General features: G+C 44.5%; 1 protein-coding gene and 1 long non-coding RNA gene across 5 annotated transcripts; one reads left to right on the top strand and one right to left on the bottom strand.

Annotated features, from left to right (window-relative positions):
* Positions 1–1,013: 1,013 nt before the first annotated feature.
* Positions 1,014–18,353, bottom strand: MPL (MPL proto-oncogene, thrombopoietin receptor). Of its 2 annotated transcripts, none has more exons than XM_081865504.1 (12): positions 17,353–18,353; positions 12,968–13,100; positions 12,669–12,850; positions 11,230–11,384; positions 10,519–10,675; positions 7,593–7,722; positions 6,820–7,001; positions 6,489–6,631; positions 4,500–4,656; positions 4,168–4,255; positions 3,024–3,108; positions 1,014–2,372 (listed from the first exon to the last, which is right to left on the bottom strand). In XM_081865504.1, exons 1-12 carry the CDS (start codon positions 17,552–17,554, stop codon positions 1,935–1,937), a joined length of 2,052 nt encoding a protein of 683 aa, XP_081721630.1. In that variant the 5' UTR covers positions 17,555–18,353; the 3' UTR covers positions 1,014–1,934. The 2 variants fall into 2 exon arrangements, with proteins under 2 accessions (XP_081721630.1, XP_081721631.1); XM_081865505.1 differs by having other exon boundaries at positions 3,024–3,105; positions 17,353–18,352.
* Positions 1,811–12,777, top strand: LOC309343748. Of its 3 annotated transcripts, XR_014157380.1 has the most exons (6): positions 1,811–1,949; positions 5,647–5,853; positions 6,993–7,079; positions 10,038–10,155; positions 11,630–11,798; positions 12,659–12,777. It is a non-coding gene; the product is annotated as an uncharacterized lncRNA (long non-coding RNA). The 3 variants fall into 3 exon arrangements; XR_014157379.1 differs by lacking the exon at positions 10,038–10,155 and having other exon boundaries at positions 11,607–11,798; XR_014157381.1 differs by lacking the exons at positions 1,811–1,949; positions 10,038–10,155 and adding an exon at positions 2,340–2,450 and having other exon boundaries at positions 11,607–11,798.
* Positions 18,354–20,917: the final 2,564 nt, after the last annotated feature.

Below are 20,917 nucleotides of genomic sequence, written 5' to 3'. Positions count from 1 at the left end.
TCGCAACAATTGAACCAGGGACCTCTTGCATGCATCGCATGTGCTCTACCACAGGAACGCTTCCTGAGAGCCAGGGGTGGCAACTTGACTAAAATATTGTGGGGGGGGGGTTAGGTAAGCCCCGCCCCACCCCACCTAATCAATCACATGATGCAGCACACGCCCACCGTTTGAATGGCAATGCCCATCAACTTGGGAGGAGTGCAAAGGGACCTCAGCCCCTAGGAGTTGGCTCCTGTGCTGAGAGCTCACTAAAGAGATCCTCAGGACAGGCTCCGACTTTTCAACAGGGAATGCCACCCCTCAAAGTTCTGAGTTGCACCACCTATTAAGACAAAGCTGCAAGGATAGTAGCAGAGCTTAGCCAAGATTGTCAAGCCCTGGCACTTATAAATCTGTCTGCCCCTTACCACCCCTGTAGCAGTGAGGCTTAAATGCTGCATTTGATCTCTAGTACAAGATGTGCTTGACTTCTGACCTTCAAATGCCATCAAGTAACTACTAGACTAGTAACTAGAGGGTTCCATGCCTGTGGAATAAAAACAACAAAGACTGCTGCGCTTTCAACTCTGGCCTGGGAACCCAACTCTGGCATCACACCTCAAAAAAACCAGAGTCTTGTCCCCAACCTTGAGTAGACTGGGGAAGATTGCAGGCTGCCTTGTTGAGGAAGAGCTGAATAACCAGTTGTGCAATGCATGCTGTGATCCACAAATTGCTTAAATCCAGCTGTTTGCAACAGGTCTTTTGATTTTAACAGTAGACAGACCTGAAGTGCAAGAAAGTCAGTTTGAGCATTAGTGATATGGTTAATTGCTGGGAATAAATGTAAGCTCTTCTGCTTTGCACTAAACTAGCCTCTACAGTTGGAAGTGGGATAATATTGGCCAGGATAGATTGCTCCCAGAATGTTAGGCTTGACACAAACAGACCAATGCTTTTTAAGGTGTTGTGCGGTGCAAGACTGGTTATTTTCAGTGTAAGCAATTTGTAATCTCATGAAGTAAAACCTCTTCAGAGCCAATGGGATTTTATTCTTTATCTATACTATAACCACCAACACAGACTGTACAAAGCAATATACAGGGAAGAACAAGGTAGTATGTATATGTGTCTGAAGGCGAAATGCTAAGTGCAGCCACACCCTTACATTTTAAGAGGCGTTTGAGCAATGAGTCCCTTTGGAAAGCCCTGTGTGTTATGTTTCAAAACCATCCCATCCTGAATACTCTTGCAAAAACTCCACCTCCTACATATTTCCGTGGCTTTGCACTGAGGGGACCACAGTGAGTGTGCTTTTACAAAAGTTGCACTACTAAACATTATTCTATGCACTAATACCTGGTCACAATGCAAATGCCAGTAATTATAGTGACTCCCCTGCTGTAGGAGAGTTGTGGCTCGTGATGTAAAATGAAGTCAAAGGCAGAATAGATTAAGTTGATTTTTACAGTGTGGCCTATCAACATGATGTGAGTTACCACATTAAGACTAAGTAGCCACAGATTATATGCATTTCTATGCTCACCACGTATTGCTGTGATTGGCTCTCATAATCGGCATAACATCCAATGCAACGGGCAGTTTACTTCTCCATGTTGTGGAAAGTCCTAAATGGCTTTTTGCAGCTATCTCTGGCTCTCGTGCTATAAAAATCAAATGGGTAAATCAGTAGGGTGTAGTTTCTTAGGAATTGCACTGCATTTGGAAATATATATGATGGGCCTTGAGTACCAGTTACCATGTGGGTATATCTCCCAATCAGGTTTTACTCTTATCCCTCAGCCTAATGCAATCAGCTGCTAAGGACAGGAAACAGATTCAATGTGCAGGAATTGGCAAAATGCCTTCCCTGCAGCAGCTGAGAATATCTTCTGCAAAAATCTACAGAACCACATCATTTCTTGTTGCCACCCTCTAATGAGCATGTACAGTCAGCCCACGAGCAGGTAAGACTGGTTTGATATGTGTGTGGCAGACACAGACTCATCCCCAGAAGTTTCCCATCTTCTTTCCTCTTTTGTGTCAGGAGCCAAAAGTGGTGTGCTGAACAAGGTGAAGATACTTAGCTGGACCTTCAGTTCCGAAGTTATGTGTAGATCATGTTCCAAGGGCAGTGAGAGCGTGTCATGTCCATCATCAGTGGCACCAAAATACTCATTTTCATTATTATTCCCTTGGGGATTGCTAGGACTTGGCACCATGTAGTACAAGTGTGAAGAAGCCTGGGTGTCCCCCTCTGTCTGGTGCAGCTGAGTGCTATCTAGGAGAGGGCTACTGCTACGTGTTTCCAGGGGTATCTCAGACAGGACTTCCAGCAGGCAAGTCAAAGGTGTGTCCTCTAAAGTTTTGTTGCAGAAGAAAGCATTCACCTGGAAGATGGGAAGGAAGCAGCATCAGAAACACAAAAATGTCCCTGGGCTTCACCCTCTCCAATCTACAGTGTGGAGGTAAATGTGTACATGCATACTTATCTCTGTGTACATGTTAACACTCCTATTACAAAATACCTGGGGGCACATATTTGCCATCCCAACTTCAGACAGAAAATCTCCCTGGGGAGAGGATAGCTGACAGAAGCAACATCAGCATGAGATTTTGTTATGGGAATTAATGCAATTCTGCTGGAAACTATAAGAAATAAGGCAGAGAGATCATGGTTCTGTATTTATAGCCCTCTTTGTCACTGTTAGATACCCTATTTTGGTGTATTCTGACTCGCCACGTTAAAATGACTCTTAATGCTGCTTCAGACAAAGTATGCTGTCTCTTAAACTTCCACTATGACAACATTTACAAATCACAATTCAGGATTTATAAATCTGCATCAAGGAAAAGACTAATTAGAGTTATGAAACTTATGCCTGATGTTTTCATGTCAGTCATGAAGCCTTGCAAACTTGAAGCAGGCTCCCATCAAAACAGAACTGGAAGACAGTAAGGCAGCCATACTGTTCACCACCTTTAAAAATGATTACTCTGGTCTCCTGTCCTGGTGCCTGTATGGAAGAGGAAGGCCTCACCTGGTGCTTTCCATTGTCCTCAAGGAATCCATCCAGGACGTGGTGAAGGTCTGGGATGGGCGGCCAGAGCTTTTGTTTCAGACTGCTTAACAAGGAACAATGAGCATGTGAAATTCAGGGAACCCAGCTGATTTCAATAGAAGCAAATCTGCCTCTATCACAGCCCCATCCCAAAGTGTGGTTTTTTGTTTTGGTCTTACACAGGGGTCAGCAACCTTTTTCAGCTGTGGGCTGGTCCACTGTCCCTCAGACCATGTGGTGGGCTGGATTATATTGGGGGGGGGGGTAATGAACGAATTCCTATGCCCCACAAATAACCCAGAGACACATTTTAAATAAAAGCACACATTCTACTCATGTAAAAACACCAGGCAGGTCCCAAAAATAACCCAGAGATGCATTTTAAATAAAAGCACACATTCTACTCATAAAAGCATGTTGATTCCCAGACCATCCGTGGGCCGGATTGAGAAGGTGATTGGGCCACATCCGGCCCCCAGGCCTTAGGTTTCCTACCCCTGGTCTTACATCAACCCCAGCCCACCCCAACCCTGAGCAATTTGAAAGAACCCTACTATTGTAGCTAATAGTAGCCTAATCATGGCACCACCGGTGGGGTGAGATGAGCTTTCATTGAGGGTGATAGCTGGGAAGGGGAGATAATTCTCCCCAGCTTTAAACCTCCTCCCCCAGTAGAACCTCCTCTGCAATTAGGTTTGAACAAAGTCTACTACTAGACTAGAGCTAATAGAGGGCTTTTTTCATGCCTAATTGCATCAGGGGAGGGACATTTTGCAAATAGGAATGAAAAAAGTCCTCTCTTGGCTCCAATAGGAGACTTTGCTCAAACCTAATTGTTGCAGGATATGTGTATGTGAGTGAACTTCCTGGATGCATGTGTACAAACTTCCTTTCCAGCTGCACTCTAGGAAGATATCTCTGATGTGGGAGGCAGGGGAGCAAAAATGTTTTTTCCCAAGCCTAATTGCTGGTAAAGGTGGGAGTGTGTGTGTTTACTATACATTCATGTGCATGGTTGTGATTATTGTCTGTGCATGGTGTCCATAACAGTTTCTCCAATTTGCAACTAGCTCCCAAAATAAAACTAAGTATTGAAGGTGAATGCTAGATGATGTAAATTTACCTGTGAATGGACAGGAAGATGCAGCCCAGCCCCAATACAAGCCCTGCACAGAGCAACAGAGCAGGTGTCACATTTAAGATGGTTGAACCTAGGGAAGATACAAAGGGTGAAGCTGTGTTACCACACTATGTCAGCTCTTTTCTAAATGCCCATTTGGGCCTCAGGGGATGCAGAGGTACGCATAACCCTAAACGTTTTGTGAATTTAAGTTTGGCCTCTTTGAGGGGCAGTATTTCAATATGAGTAGGAAAATGAGAGTACCCCTAAACATTTCTTTTTAGAAAAAAACACTGCCTGTATCCAACCCTACATTTCTATTTGTGGTCTCTTACCTGAATCAGGTGGGACATCAGTGCACACATGTTCTGACCACACACTCCAGTTCCCTTGGAACTTCTGTCCATCTGGCTGAGCACGAAGCTGAAGGCAGCAGTGGCCCCCGGCTGCCAGATGAATTTCACTGCTGTTTGAGTACTGCACCTGCAGAGTCTGTCCAGAGAATAGCCCCATTAGGTGTGCTTAGCTGGTTAGATTCACATCCAGAACCTAGAGCAGTTGTGCTATCTGGGTCAGAGCTGTGAGACTGCTTTTGCTCTGTATTTGCTGGTCCTCAAGCATCACTCATCTGATCCCAGTAGAAACTTCTAACATGGGTCTCTTTCTCACACTCACTCCCCCACTTTGTGAAAGGCTTTGTTTGTGTTGAAAAACTGGAGGATGTAGCATCTTTAAGTCCCTTTGTTTAAACTTTTCCCATCTGGCTGATTGCCTTGAATTCATAATCCAGATATGGCAGTATGGGATGTGACACTGCCCTTGAAGATGGTCCACAAATTGCAACTAGTGCAAAAAAAAAAAAAAAAAAAAAGCAGCATCTTTTGGTTTTATCATGAACTTGCCAGAAATCCTGCTGCCAGAAGACAGCTCTACAAGGATTGAGGGCAATTGTATCAGAAAGTTCACAAACCTCTTTGGAAAAGCCTGGCATGTTGATCAAAGGCTTTTTAATGACAAAATGGAGCAGTGGAATTATAAAAGATAATTGACCTGGGTTGCTTCCAGACAACCTGTTTATTTAGCATTCTCTCTGAATTGTTTACAGCAAGTATCTTCAACCTTATCAGACTCAGGATCCACTTTTAACCCCAAAATGCATTTGAGAACCCATTTCTTAATCTTTTGCCATATATTTGCATGGTGGGAGTGCTCTTGTTGTGACCCACCTTAGATCAGTCCATTGTCAACTAAAGCAGCCTTTCTCAACCTTGAGTCCTCAGATGTTCTTGAACTACAACTCCCCTCATCCTTGACCATTGGCCACACTGGCTAGGAATCATAGGAATTGTAGTTCAACATCTTTGAGAACATTGAGAAAGGCTGAACCGCAGGGTCCTGACCTACCAGTTGAAGATCAGTGATTTACATGGAGGTTAGATGATATTAGCTATTTATTGAATATTCATCCCAATTTGTTTGCAGAGAGGTCAGATGACACTGTATCAAACAACTGTTAGCCCACCCTTTCCAGCACACCAAATTCACTTGAACTGTGCAACTTGATTTTGCCAGTATGTGATTGCATCTCACCCCAAAACACTGAACAGTCTGGAGGAACTGAGTGAAAGACTAGGGGCACCATAGACTGGAAGATGGAAGTTTGGGCCCTGTTGGGTGAGGCAGGATCAGGTGAGCTCCTTGATATATAATTGGCTACTTCAGAAGAACTGGGTCAGAACCCCATAGCCACTCTATCTGAGCTGCAAAAATAACATGTTCTATAAAAGCTGTTTTATAGTCTTAGCTCTTTTCTGTGGTCTCACATGCCTCAGGACATGTATAAACAGAGATCAGTTTGGTGACTGAACATTCCAACAATGACACACATCCCTTCAGCTTGTGCTTGTCTCCTAGACCAATGGTGATGGCTGGGGGTGGAGCATAATTCATGCTATTGACACTGATTCAGTGCCTTCCACTGAACTCATTACATTTTGTCTATAGCTTAAAAGTGAGGAGCCCAGCACTGCACACAGTAATCCAGATGAGGTCCTGGTGCAAAATAAAGTGGAGCTATTGCTTCTCATTTTGGAAACTATGGCTCTATTAATGCAGCCTGCAACTGGATTAGCCTTTCTTTCCTTTCCTTTTTTCAGCTGTTGCCAGGGAGTGTTTCCTGGGAAAAGCTATGTGTTTTTATCAAAGGCACTTCCCTTATGTTTCCAGTTGTGCTCTAGTACTGAAAGGGGAAAAAAGGGTATCTAATGCAATAGATGTGTGGTCCTAATACTCTCTCATGCATTCCTCATACATTTTTATATTACCTTCCATTTTGAGATGTCTTGTTCTGCATACTGTATCTGATACACCATATGTTCAGCTAATTCTTCCAGTGGTGGTGCCCACTCCAGCTTTAGCACACCTCTGTCTACAGTGACTTGCAGGATGCTTGGTGGAGCAGTGAGTACTGTAATCAGAGGGAGAGAGATGGCTGGTCAAGTCAGCTCAGTTTGCAGAAGCGGCAGAGGCCCAATGCAGTGCAAACAGCACTATACACCGCCTGATGCTCCTGCTCTTCAGGACAGTTTGCTACCCCCAAAATGCAGACTGACAGCAGCCATGGTGCCGTGGCCCAGACATGTTGGAGATTCTTACCAACATGGTGCAGTTGGAATGGCTCTTTCAAGTAGTTGACTTCTTGCTGTCCCTGGCTGAGAATCACCAGGACAGAGATATAACTTGTGTTGCTAGGCTGGAAGGTGCATGTTTGGTTATGGCGGTCATAGTGGGGCTTAATCTCCTCTTCTTTCCCCTCACACTTCTGCCAGGTTTGCATTCTGGAAACCAAGAGTGAGGATGGAGTCAGCTATATCAACAGAAGCTATGTCCACACAGAGGCATTATCTTGCAAACAGGTCATTTGAAGCTCATTTTTTCTTTTTGCATGTATGGTTGGCTCACAAATGCCCGCACACTCCAGTTTCCTCCCAGTCAATAGATTCATTGCTATTTTGGTGCTTGCTGTATGCATTAATGGGCAGAGCCTGATGAAAAATACCCAGGATTTCTTTTTTGTCTCTCCTCTCAATCATTCTTCCTCCCCTGCCTCCAGTACCTTTTTACTTCTTACACAGGTACTTGCATACCCATCTTTAAAAAAGAAAGTCCCCGGACATGTGCAAGACAACATAGGCAAAAGTGACCCACCTCATTTCCCTGCTTGGTATGGGGTTGGACTAGATGATATGAATATTTGGGGGCAGCCTTGGGTGACTTCATAGACAATGCTGATTCAGAGCTTTGCCTATTGTGGACATGTGAGAGTTGAGGGGGAGGCAGGGGTGTTTTGGAGGATGAACAGTGGACACCAGCAATCATAACTACGGCAGCACAGCCCAGGATTTGGGGACGGGGTGTTGTTGTGTCACCTTGAATTTCTGCTGTTCTCTTCTGCCCAGTACAATATGCTTTGAGAGGGGCCAGGTTCTGTGGTCTCCCACTTCCACCAGCAGCGCAATTGGCGTAGGTCAGGAGTGAAGCACTGCAGGCCAATTTCCTCTTGGCAGAACAGAGAGTGAGAGGAATCAGGAGTAAGACAGCATCTTTTAAATACAATGTGGAATTGTCATAAGAATTCTAAGGTGTCATAAATAAAACTTAAGTACATAAACCACATACCTGAGATATTTCAGACCCCAAATATTTCTCTGCAGAAGGAAATACCATGGAAAAACCTTCCCCAATGGTTCTTTTCACTTACAAATCCTTCAAATTCACTCAAAAGAGCACACTTTGTTTATGAATAGGGGAGAGGTCTGTGACAATGGTTTCAGAAACTAGGGTACATACTATTTCACAAGATGGCCCCAACTGGCAAAGATAATGCAAGTCAGCAAACATTATCTGGTATCTTGAGAAACAGGAGACAAGCCAAACTCTCAAATTTATGTTGTAGACCACCTGTTTCTGTGACGGTTGTATGATGCTTTTGGGTGGTCTTTGGCTAAGGGGTTGTGCAATTTCTAAAGCCTTTAAAAGCTGTTATACATTTTTGTTCTAGGTCCTTACCTTCCTGCAGCGGGACAGGGGTGGGGGACTCTGTTGCAACAGTGAAGATCTTGCTTGCTTGCTTGCTTGCTTGCTACTGGTTCCTGCCTCTACCCATTTCTTCCCAAACCAGTCCTCTGCCTCCACACCACCCTGCCTTCATAGACAACACATGGACATCCTCTGCACCCTCACATTAAAGACAGATCCTGGCCTTCACCTGGCCACTGTGGCACACCCAAGATGGATGGCCTTTTCCTCCCTCTCAGTCTGCTCCTCTTTCCTCAGGCCCCTGCTCCTACCAAGGCCACCTCAGCTCCCCTTGCCTTACTAGAGATCAGCTACTACTGCCACTACCACCTCCCTGACGGAAATAAATGGTTGCTGCTTTTTGCACATATCAATTTATGTCAGCATTGGTGAAACAACTATTTACAATACAAAGAGATGGCAAAAACACGGTGGGGAAGGCATAGGTTCCACCCTGATGGCAACAGGTGCTCAGATATATGCCTCTAGGAATTCTGGTGCCTGGACACTTCTTTTCATGGGGTTCTATTTCTTAAAAGGAGCTGCCCAGATCTCCTTGGGGAGGAAGAGTGGGATAGAAATCTAATGAAAAACTATTGGGTCAAAATACAGATTACAACAGCAGTGAGATTTACCTTCCTCTGAGGAAGTCAGTGAAGATTCAATTAGATACTCCTATTGCTCTCCACCTCTTATTTTGCAAGGGAGACGTATGCTGTTTTAATTAGTCCAGGTGCTTATTACCTTTCATAATTCAACAAGCATCTCCTGGATTCATTTCATATATTACCTTTCATAGTTTAATAAGCATTTCTTTTTTGTGATTGGCATATTCTGGTGTTTGCTCTTTATTGTAAAGCAATAAAGCTTTGAAGATTTAACAAGTGCTTCTTGGAAGCATTTCATATTACCTAGTGTTACCACATAAAAACTGGTAATGTCTGCAGGATCAGCCCAGTAGTCCATCTAACACAGCAACCTGTTCCCATAGTGGCCAACCAGATGCCTGTGGGGAACCCACAAGCAGGATCTGGGCCACAGAGGCCTCCCCCCCGCCTGTGGTTTCCAGCCACTGCTATTCAGAAGCATTGTTGCCTCCAACTGTGGACATCATTGACAGACTTACCCACCATTAATTTGCCTAATCCTCTTTTAAAACCACCCTTGCATCCTGTGGAATTGAGTTAAATTGTTTGGGTTGGCTGCCATTGTGGCAATTGGGCATGTGATTGGTTGCTGCAGCAAAGGTTGCTTTGGATTGTCTTTTGCGTGGCAATTGGGTGTACGATTGCTGGCTACTGTTGGCGAGCAGACAGACAGACGCTTGTTTGCTTTAAACGACTCTTTGCCACCTTCCCCCATTTTCTTAATTTGGAGTCCCTCAAAATAGGGGGCGTCTTATACATGGGGGCGTGTTATACATGGAAAAATATGGTATGTAACTCCTGTAAGAATGCCATTTCCGCAGCTCGAAGTGGTTGAGTGGGCATGTATGGGGCATGGCAATCTTGCAAGTAAACTGATCCCAAGCTGCTAAGGGCTTTATAGACTAACAGTAACGCTTTGGACATCGCCTGGCAGCAAATTGGCTACCAGTGCAGATCTCTCTGAGGAGAGTTTCCTGCCAGCAATTGTACCACAACACTCTGTACTAACTGTAGCTTCTGAATTAAGCACAAGGGAGGCCCCACATAGAGTGCAATATGGAATTCCAGTCTTGAAGTAACCAGTACATTAACTACTGTTACCAAGCTTTCCCAGTCAAGGAATGGTCACACCTGCCATTCCAATTGCAGCTGATAAAAGGCACTTCTAGCCATTGGGGCTACCTGGACTCCCAATGACAAAGCTAGATTGAGAAGAACCCACAGACTGTGAACTTGCTCCTCCAGGGGGAATGCAACCCCATCCAGGGTAGGCAATTAACATGAGAACCACTCACCCACAGTGCTTTCATCTTGCAAGGATTCAACCTCACCTCCCCCTCGCTTCCGTTTCACCTCTACATCTAGGCACTAGTCCAAATAAGTTATTATGGAGAAACAGAGCTATATAGAAAGAATAACTAAACCATGTATCCTAAAGACACTACAGTCTCCAATGTCCCTCATTCTGAGGAAACCAAACCCCGGGTAAGCACCTGAAACAACTTGAAACTCACACTGCTTGGAGATTGGGGTGGCGTGTAACAATATGTATGCAGTCATAGTGCATTGTTCGAAAGTAATGCAACTAAGATCCCCATGACAACTGTTTACCAAACAACAGGACCCTTACCAGGGAGATGGGGTGTCTCTGCTAATACTACTGGAGACCATGGTCCCCAGAGCCCATCCAGAGAGAGGCCATCAGGCTTGGTGCGCACTTGGATGTGGTAGCAGTGCCCAGGGAGCAGGTCTCTGAGGCGGCATGTATGGCTGTTCTTCACCTCCATCTATGAGGGATGGAATCAGGCACATGTAAGGATTAGTGGAAGTAGTTTCCCCCGATAGCTCATCTGTTTGCAAATTGTTTAACAATAAGTGCTCATGAAAATTTAGCAACATTTTACTGCAAATTTCTCCCCTTTTACGCTGCTTCATTTGCATAATACACACATTTTGGCAAAGGTGTTTTCCCTTATCTAATGCATTTTTGTATGCTATTTTCAGTAATATGTGCATTTGTAGGCACATTTTATCCTAGTATATTTGTTTTTGTACACACTATTTGGCTGGAGAACTGCACTGCAAAATTCAGAGAATTCTGAATTTGGAAGGTTGTCTGTGTTTTCATAGGATCATAGAATTGTAGAGTTCAAAGGTTCGTGTAGTGTTGCAGAATGTGCAAAATAAGTAGGCTCACCTATAAATGCAAACTGCATTGAACTGCTCCTTCACCCCTATTTGATAGCCACAGAGCTTGGTGTCCTGCTTAGAGTTTTAGACACAGCCATCTGCCCTGCAGGTGTCATACACCACAACCTCCCCTGCCCCATATAAGCCATACCCTGGATGGTGGCTCTGTGGAGCCTTCAGCACTGTAAAGAACCTCATAGGCCAAGAAGTCTGCATAGTGGAAAGGTGGGGGGGTCCAGGCTACGTGCAACTGTCGTGCCACTCCAGGCCACACCACTGTTACATTCATTGGTGGAGCAATCAGACCTAAGCATAGATAGACAATTGTGGGATTTACAAACGTAGATAGAAAACTATGGGATTTACAAACAAAGACAGATGAAGATATAATTTCAACACTTAAGTGGTGCAGTAAATATTACCATTGTTGCAATCTCTGAAGCAACAGTAAATCCCCAAGTAGTATTCTAATAAATACATAATATGTGGATTTGTTACATTTCTCCTGTATATGCAGTATATTTACAGTGGAATGCTTCTCTGTGTGGTAGTCACAACTGGGAGTGCAGGAATCTGCAGAGGCAAGCAAGAATGCTGGGGACTTGGCTGCGTCTGCTGCAAGGTTGCTTTCTTGGGACTGCAGCACGCAACAACAAAGCAGCAGAAAGGTGGGCTGCAGTTCTCCAGCTAGCAAGGGCAAGCACTGGTGGTATGGGACAGGTATGTCAATCTAGGCATCCGCATTCTGGCCGGATGCACTACTTCTTAGCCTCTAGGAAAAGGGCAGCCATATGGACAGAGCCAAATGTAGAAATGAAAGTTTGCAAGAATTTGATGGTGTCACATCCTCAAGTGTGAAGCTTAAGTAGGTGTAACTTCATTTCTTATTTATGTGACCTCCACTTTGTCCACCCTTCCCTTTGCCTCTGGCTTTCCTCCTCATGCTCAGATTTTACTGTGAGATCCTTAGGGCAGGCTCTGCTCCCTGATCCACCAGCAAGAGTTGTTTGGCTGGCAGGTGCCAGTGCCCCACCCCTTTGAACTTCCTTCCCAGGGAGATACATATGGCCTCATCCTCAGTACAGTGGGTTGTTGTTGTTGTTTGCCAGGCTGGGGGCTGGATTAGGCAGAGGTGTCCCTTCACTCGACTCTCCCCCTTTTGCCCTCTAAATGTGTGTGCAGCAGTGGCGTAGCGTGGGTTGTCAGCACCCGGGGCAAGGCAAGTAATTTGCCCCCCCTAACCCGTGGATTTGCGCCCCCTAACCCGTGGATTTGCGCCCCCTAACCCTAACCCCCAGATGTTGCGCCCGGTGTGGCCAGCCCCCCCTGCACCCCCCACGCTACGCCACTGGTGTGCAGACAGGAAGTTTGCTAATGGTATATGTGAGTGGTGGAATCCTGATGCAGTGATGGCTGTACCACTCAACAAGCCCTGCCAGTGGTGGGTGGGATTTAGGACCATGTCCTAAGGATGACACCTGAGATACATATTTTCAGGAGCCATCACGTTTTGTGATTGTTAAGTGTTTAAAAATTGTTTTTAATGTCACGCCACATTTCCTTGCTTCTCAAATCTGAAGGAAGGCTTACCAACAGACGCCACTGAGAGATCCTGAGAGCGAGTGGTGTGATTACTAATGGTGTCTAACACCTCGACGTGGAGTTCTGCAAAGAGCAGAATATCCTGATGGTTCCTGGGGAAGATACAGACATGGCGCCAACCTCCATCACTGTGCTTTGCTGACCGCAGAGTGCATTCTCGGCTTCTGTCTCTGTGGAGATGAAGAGAGTGGGCAGTGGGAAACCTCAAGGAGCTGCAGTATTCTTCTACTGGAAACCTTCCAGGCAGCCTGGACTATGGATCATAGCCATGTATAAAAACCTCTCACCCTTTGTATGTATAGAAGAAGCGCCGATATGCCCCATCCACGTGTGCTGGTTCATCCCAAAAGCAAGTGAGATCCTCAAAGGTGCGAGAAAAGCAGAAGATGTCCTGAGCTGTTTCAGCCAATAGATCAGCCTCTGTGTGAGGAGAGAAAAAGAAAGAAAGAAAGAAAGAAAGAAAGAAAGAAAGAAAGAAAGAGAAGCTTGCATAAGTCTTCAAGCTGAATAGGGCGACAATTGTAACCACAAATACCCAAAGTCATCTGGACTGTGAGATGAGAGGAAGCAAGTGCATGGCAAATAGAACTGTGGTCATAGAGATTAATACAAGTGTTTGTACAAGCACAAGCTGTAAGAAATGGCCAGTAAGTCACCACAGCCTGTCACGGGTTGTGCTTCTCTCCAGGGCTCCAGTCAGCTTGGAATAAGAGTTTTATAGCCATGCTCAAGTCTTTAGGGGTGGGGAAGTTTCAGAAGGGGAGAAGGCACCACTCCTGTAGGGCCTTTCTTCAGTGTGCTAAGAAAATCAGGTAGTGCATGATGTGAAATGCTTCTTCACTTTTGGACAGTTCCAGGCCAGATAGACCAATAGTCTGGCCTACTCTAATGAAACTTCTTATGTTTCTAGGAGCCTAACTACACACGATGAAACAAAATAATTTTTTCCCCTTTCCAGTAGCACCTTAGAGACCAACTAAGTTTGTTATTGGTATGAGCTTTCGTGTGCATGCACACTTCTTCAGATACACTTAGTTGGTCTCTAAGGTGCTACTGGAAAGAATTTTTTTTTGAAAAAAATTGTTTTGACTACGGCAGACCAACACAACTACCTACCTGTAACTACACATGATGCTAATGGTTTCTCTAACATTGTTTTTTTAAAAAATTGCAAGTGCCAAGCAGCAATGTTCATTGGGAACACAGCATGCTGGGGTGGTGGTGGTGAAATTTAACCCTTCTCCCCTTAGTGATTACAACAAAATTTTTCCCACTCCATGCTACAGTTAGCCTTGGGAGGGGGGGCGGGGTAGAGATCCTGTTTGCCAACACAGGGATGAGGTAGCTATGACAATGGGGAGGGAAGGGATATAAAATCAAATATCCTTATCAAATGCATGATAGAATTTCCAGAAGACACACTGCAGTGGAGAGAAATGTGTGTTAGGCTGTGTACACATCACTGGCTTGAAATGCAACTAGGTGGTTCTTTTTCTCAATTTGGTTCAAAGCAGGTGTGTGGGAAAATGCACCAAAACACAGTATTTATTTCATAACAAACCTCAAGAGAGATACAGATTGTGGATAATGTGGGCTTTGCCACTTCCCAAACAAGCAGTGGGAGTATAATGATGACTGCAGAGCAAATGGGGTGAGGGGTGGGGGGTTCATACAGTCTTAGAAGCTGACAAACTAGTTTCTGCTGAGGAGAACGGCTGATGATCTAGATAAATGTTAGCCACATGAAGGGATCAAATAATGTTGGTTAATTTTGAATTAAGTGGGTGTGGGGTGAGGTGCAAGAAGTTGCTCAATAAAGGTGGGGGGATGGCTGTGGTTATTCAAAGTGCACCTCCACGCTCTCATTCTTTGGCACCAACCTGAATGTTTGGGTGCAGTTCTCTGAATAAGTACGTACCAGGTAACAGGCAAAGACCCCGCCCTGCATCTTGGCGTGGGTGGGTGGTTGCAGCCTGCAGTCACTGGCCCTGTTATGACCCCCTTCTGCCGTGAAGCTTAGTGGCTCATTAAAATGCTCCCCCTAACAGTATTAATTTTCTCTATAATGCAAGAATGAGGACCTCCACCTCCCATTAGTTCAGCCAGCATGGCCAATGTTTAGGGCTGATGGGAGTTGTAGTCCAGCAACCTCTGGAGGGCCATAGGTTCCTCATCCCTTCTATAATGTATTTTCATTTTTGTACACCACACATCCATCTAACAGTACTGATTTTCATAACCCACAAATGCAAACGGTACTGACCCTAAATGTTGTCATTCTGTTTCTGTTTTTTTATGTGAACATCCATATTGGCAACACAGTTGTTTGAGTGGGTTGGGAAAGGATTAGGGAAAGGGGGAGCTAATGATTACCACCACCCCAAAGTATTTGCTGCCAGGAAGTGTTCACAAACATCCCAAAATAGCCATGTGGTTTTGTGGCAAACTTGGGGCGGGGGGAGCAGCTTCCTGTCCCAGGGAGATAGAACTCCCAGTGAGAGTGGGAGGAAGCAAGATAAGGGAACAAACTACACATTATACGCAAATGCAATGAAAACAATGACTTTAAAAAAAGTAGTCTCAAGACGCTAAGATTTTGAGTGGAGAAGTAACAGGGTTCATTAACCCATCCCCACGAAAATAATTCACTAGCTGCTTTTCCCTCCCACAGTGTTTCAGGAGTGTCTTATAAGGGTAAATATTGTATCTAGAATCCCAGTGAGAAAGGAAAGCAGGAGACTATGGGACATGCATTGACTGGAAACAAAGCAGTATAGGTTCACCGTGACACTTTTGCAGGCAGAATCATGGGTAATGACAAATGCACAATAAAAAGGACATCTGGAGGGAGCCCTAATTTTAAAACATTTGAGAGGGAAACAAAGAAATCAAGGGGATCAATAATTCTGTAGGAACAAACAATGCAAGAAGGTAAAATGAATTATACCATCAGAATTAAGGGTTTGAGAAGTAACACTGCAGAACATAGGATATCTGTGAAATCTGAATACAGTGGTACCTCAGGTTAAGTACTTAATTCGTTCCGGAGGTCCGTTCTTAACCTGAAACTGTTCTTAACCTGAAGCACCACTTTAGCTAATGGGGCCTCCTGCTGCCGCTGCGCCGCCGGAGCACGATTTCTGTTCTCATCCTGAAGCAAAGTTCTTAACCTGAAGCACTATTTCTGGGTTAGCAGAGTCTGTAACCTGAAGCGTATGTAACCTGAAGCATATGTAACCTGAAGTGTATGTAACCTGAGGTACCACTGTTCTATATATATTTAGTCAATAATTTCACATCTTACCCTTAAACAATTTAAGGTTTATCATTCACGCTAAGTCAAAGAAGAATTTCTTTAGATTTTTGTTTCTGTCCTTGTAGTATTTCTAACAGTATCATATCCATCGGCAAAAGCTGAAAAGATCTTATGAGCTATTCAAGTTTTGAACATAGACAGAACTCTTGGTCAGTGTCTTTTTTATGTTCCTGTCCCCCCACCCTTGTGGCCCCACAGAAGAAGGGAGGAAACACAACCACTCTATACAAAGGACAGTGAAGAATAAAGGGTGCTGGAAAAACAAACCTGAATTCTAGTTAGATCTTGTTTCTCCCTAATTGAGAGTTGTGGTGAGGAAAATTCTCATCATCTGGAAAGACTGCACTTAATAGCTGATCCTAGTAAAGAACTGCATTGATCTGGACAGGAAACAATTTGGCGCTTTCGGTACCCACATTCACTTTGAGCCTTTGTAACCTGTTCCATCTTTCCACATACCAATGTTCCTTGCTCTTCTGTTGACTGGTGGCCCTGAATAACGTACAGGTGTGCAGGTAGATCTCTGAGGCTGTGAATATACCATACATGTTAAGCACAGGACTTTCCCCAAAGAATCCCAGGAACTGTAGTTTATCTCAACAGAGCTACAATTTTCAGCACTTATAGTTCTGGGATCTATAGTTCTCTGTGCTGGGCCTCATCCTGGCATAGGACATGAAAGGGTTTTCTCCTAACCCTCCTTCTGCAGCAGCTAAGGTGGAGCTTGATCCACGAGTATGGAAGAGCTTCATTTATTCCAAAGTTTCCTGATCCCACATGGTACAGTCCAGAGTTATGTTTTAATAAGGGCATGGTAGAGAATAGTTTGAAATGAGTGTCTTCTTTCATCATTGCATTGTGAGAAGCCTTGCCTGATAACATCTGCATGCCACAGTGATCAAAAGCCTAGAGGGCATTTTTAATCAGAAATTGGAAACCCTAATCCAGGAAAGCTGGTTGTTGTGGTGCTCCCAGAAAGCCCCATCCCACCCCCTCTGCCCAGATGCCCTTCGTCCACAAGAATGTTCACCTGCCTGGCTTTCCTAATGAGGTTTCTAGGGCCACAAAAAAAGTAACAAAAGCCATGCTTCATCCTCACCTTTTCCCCTAAACCTGAGCTTTCCAAATTGTGTCGTGACACATTAGTGTGTCGGCTGTAGCGTGTAGGTGTGTTCTGCTAATGTACCCCAAGCTCCTCCCAGGGCAGGAAAGGGGCTAGTTTAATCTCCGGTTTGCTAGTAAAACTGAATGGCTGTGTTGTGAAATGACGAATGTCTAAAAAGTATGTTGCCAATATGAAAAGTTTGGAAAGCTCTGCCCTAGACCATGGACAGTAGTAGCAGTTTGTAATCTTACCTTCATCTGTGATGTAGACACAGTTCAGCAGAGGCAAAGAGATGAGCAGGAGTATGGCAAGCAGTGGCCTCACCAAGCACAGAGGAACTGCCATCCTACTAGAAGGTACATCCAGGATCAGACCCAAGTCAAAATCTTGTCCCTCCGCACTGCTGGTGTCGACAGTATATGCTCTGGCAAAACATTGGACACATGGGTACATCAGTGGCCTGCACTCCTGCTGAGGTAGCAGACAGGGACTGCTTGGCTTTTTGTTCCAGTGAACGTAAGCTCTGAACCTTTGTTGCTGGACCTGTGCAAGGGAAGCTTATCTGGGAAGTGCCAGGCCAGCTGCTCAGGAAGCCTGGGTAAAGGCCTCCTCCAGTCCTGGGCCCCACCACTTCCCCAGCCTGAAACCACTGCGCCATGGCCTGCAAGAGTGGCAGCATTGGCTGGAGGCTGCTATGATCAGATAGGCAGTATGTCTTGCCCTTGTGGTGGTGGTTCTTAAGGACAGGGCCTTTGGGCAGGAAGCACTGGATGTCGTAGCGGACTGGCAGGAGCTGGCAATGCTCTCAGAAGAATAGTCTGTGAATGTTGTGGGGTGGGTGCTCCAGGCAAATGAGGGTGGCTCTGGTCTGGGAATTCGAGTGTGGGGTAAGGGAGAAATTGCTCTGTGGTTGCACTTGCTAAATGGGAGAGTGGTATTGCACCCTCATGGTGCTTGTGGGCTTCCCAAGGGAGTGGGTAACGCTGTGGTCTAAACCACAAAGTCTCTTGGGCTTGCTGATTGGAAGGTCAGCGGTTCGAATCCACACGATGGGGTGAGCTCCTGTTCCTCTGTCCCAGCTTCTGCCAACCTAGCAGTTCAAAAGCATACCAGTGCAAGTAGATAAATCGGTACCACTGTGGCAGGAAGGTAAAAGGCGTTTCCTTGCACTCTGGTTTCCATCATGGTGTCCTGTTGTGCCACAAGCGGTTTAGCCATGCTGGCCACATGAGCCGGAAAGCTGTCTGTGAACAAATGCCGGCTCCCTCGGCCTGAAAGCGAGATAAGTGCCATAACCATATAGTCACCTTTGTCTGGTGACTTAACCGTCCAGGGGTCCTTTGCAGGCTTCCCATAGACATTCTGTTGGACACTGAGAGCAGAATGCTACACTTGATGCGCCTTTTTCTGTCAGACCCAGCAAGGGGATGCCAATGTGATTAGCAAGTTTCTGTGACAGATACACACACACACCCACACACCACTAGGTGCAGAGAGAGGTGGGTGGCAACTGTTATCAAGACTATAGCCCTTCCAGCCACAATTCCTGTGATATTCCTCTTCCATGTGTGACAGTTAACATTAAGAAAACAACTCTTGTTGGAACCAGTGGGAGAAAACAGTCAACAGGCACTCACATCCACAAGTTGTGAGGAGCATCTGGGAATGAGGCCCCAAGCAAATCTTCAAGCAGCGGATGGGTACTGGGACCACCCCTCATTTGCTCCACCACAACATGTAACTCAAGGACCAGATCACTAAAAGTGCCTCCCAGCTGTCACTATTTTGTGGGACGGATTCAAGCACACACCGGAACAAAAGGTTTGTGCAATTAAAGTGGATTTAAAAACTGTCGCCGTAACACTTTAAAAACAAAGGACTCTTTGGATTTAGGAAAGTGATAGGATGACAGGATATTGAAATGTATGGGATGAACAAACAATAGTCAGGAAGATGACTAAACACCCCGCAAGCAAATCAGCATGCTTGCTGGATGTCTGCTCATTATAATATAACTGTCTAATAAACAAATAAGAATTAATCCTTTATAAAGCCAGCATTTGGTAGTTTAGTCCTCACAGAGCTACAAATCCCAGCACGCTTAACAAACTAGTTTCCAGGATTCTTTGTGGAGAAGCCATGTGCTATAAACGCATAGTGTGGCCTAACCACCACATAAGCTTTTGCACGCTAATCAGGATGAATGCTGAATAAACAGGTGGTTTGGAGCAACCCATAAAAGCTACTTAAGATACTCCTTTGGCAAAGTACCAAGTTAAAGACAGTGTTTGCTCTTCCTGGCTAAATGAGTAGCAGAATACACTCATGTCTCAATGCATTTGATCCGAGTAAAGTCCACCTGTTACCATAGATATGGCTGCTGGGACAACCATCGCTAAAGTGGACACCACAGAAGAGATTGTTGATTACAGCTAACCAAAGGCTCGAAGATAACAAACTAGAGGTCAAATGTGGGAGAGTGCAAATGTGGTGGAGAGGGTGAGAGAGAGGTGCTTTTCATTTTATTTCTCAGGCATGAGGAAGTGTGCAACAGATAACAATTCAAGCAGTGAAGAAACTGTAAAGGCTAAAATAATCATACATTACTGAGCACCCAAGGAGAAACTGACAAGCAGGCACCTTTTGCATTGCCCTCTTAGTGCCTGTCAAAGATGCTTCTCTTTTATAACAAGCCTTCCAAGTGTAAATCTTTGGTGTCATTTAGTATCAGTATCAGAACTGAATTGATTTTATATATGCCTTGTTGTTTTAAGAGTGGTTGGGGCAACCCAGCCTGATGGGTAAGAGGATTTATTATTATTAGTGTGTGCATATATAATTTTTATGTATGCAGATGTCAGCTGTTTTTATATATGCAGCTGTTCTGTGCATGTTTTTATTGTATTGCAATCACTTTGGAACATTCATAAATGAAATAACAACAACATTCAAAATCTGCACATGTATGCAAGAGAAAAACACTCCACAATTTAAAAGTGATTCTTAAAACGATACCATGAAGGTCTTAACTATATTATTATTATTTGTTATATGCAAACTAGGAATAGCAGAGAATTTGATTTAGTTCACATCTAAAGGAGAGCTCACCTATGCAAACCAAAACACAGCCATCCTTAGTGCAAACACATGTTATGAAACCCTAACATCTTTTTTTTAGAACATAAAACTAACTTTGGGAATTTTTTTAATAGAGAATGAGGAAGATGCCCCAACCCTTCCCTCAGCGACCATTTCTCTACTTCAACTTCCCTCCCTGTGGCTTTTCTCCACACAGAGTTCAAAACATGGATAAACACAAAACTGTGCCCTCAAGCAAATGTTTGTAGCAGTGCCTCACTCTTGATACTGCTGGGAAATGCTGATGCAGTTTGTACCAAAACCTGGTTGGAACACTATTTATTTAGTGCTCCATAACAGTTTTTAACTACAGAAAAATGAATTTATTGCTTAAGAGAATCTTCCTTCCCTGCAACATTCTGCATGATTTTTGGTCGCTGCATGTGCGTGGAATAGCGGATCTGCTGTTTCAAGTTTCAATTCTCATAAATTCTGCACATTCCCTTCCATATCCTATAACTGGTTGCCCATGAGCAGAAAGCAGTATTTTGTAGATAGCACCAGTATACCAAATACTAATCCCATGGAGCTGAATGTGCCAAATATGGCGGTGGATTTGACAGTCCGAAGATGGCCTACTCAGAAAATCACCATCTTATTTATTTGTAAGTGGAAATATTTGTCACACACATGGTAGCTAAACTAAGATGTCTCGTAAAGAAATATAAAAAGAGATTT

Source organism: Podarcis erhardii (assembly GCF_964252035.2).
Source record: "Podarcis erhardii genome assembly, chromosome: 6".
Classification (NCBI taxonomy): Eukaryota; Metazoa; Chordata; class Lepidosauria; order Squamata; family Lacertidae; genus Podarcis; species Podarcis erhardii.
The sequence above is the reverse complement of the archived record's forward strand: the minus strand, read 5'-3'. Positions and strand labels throughout refer to the sequence as shown.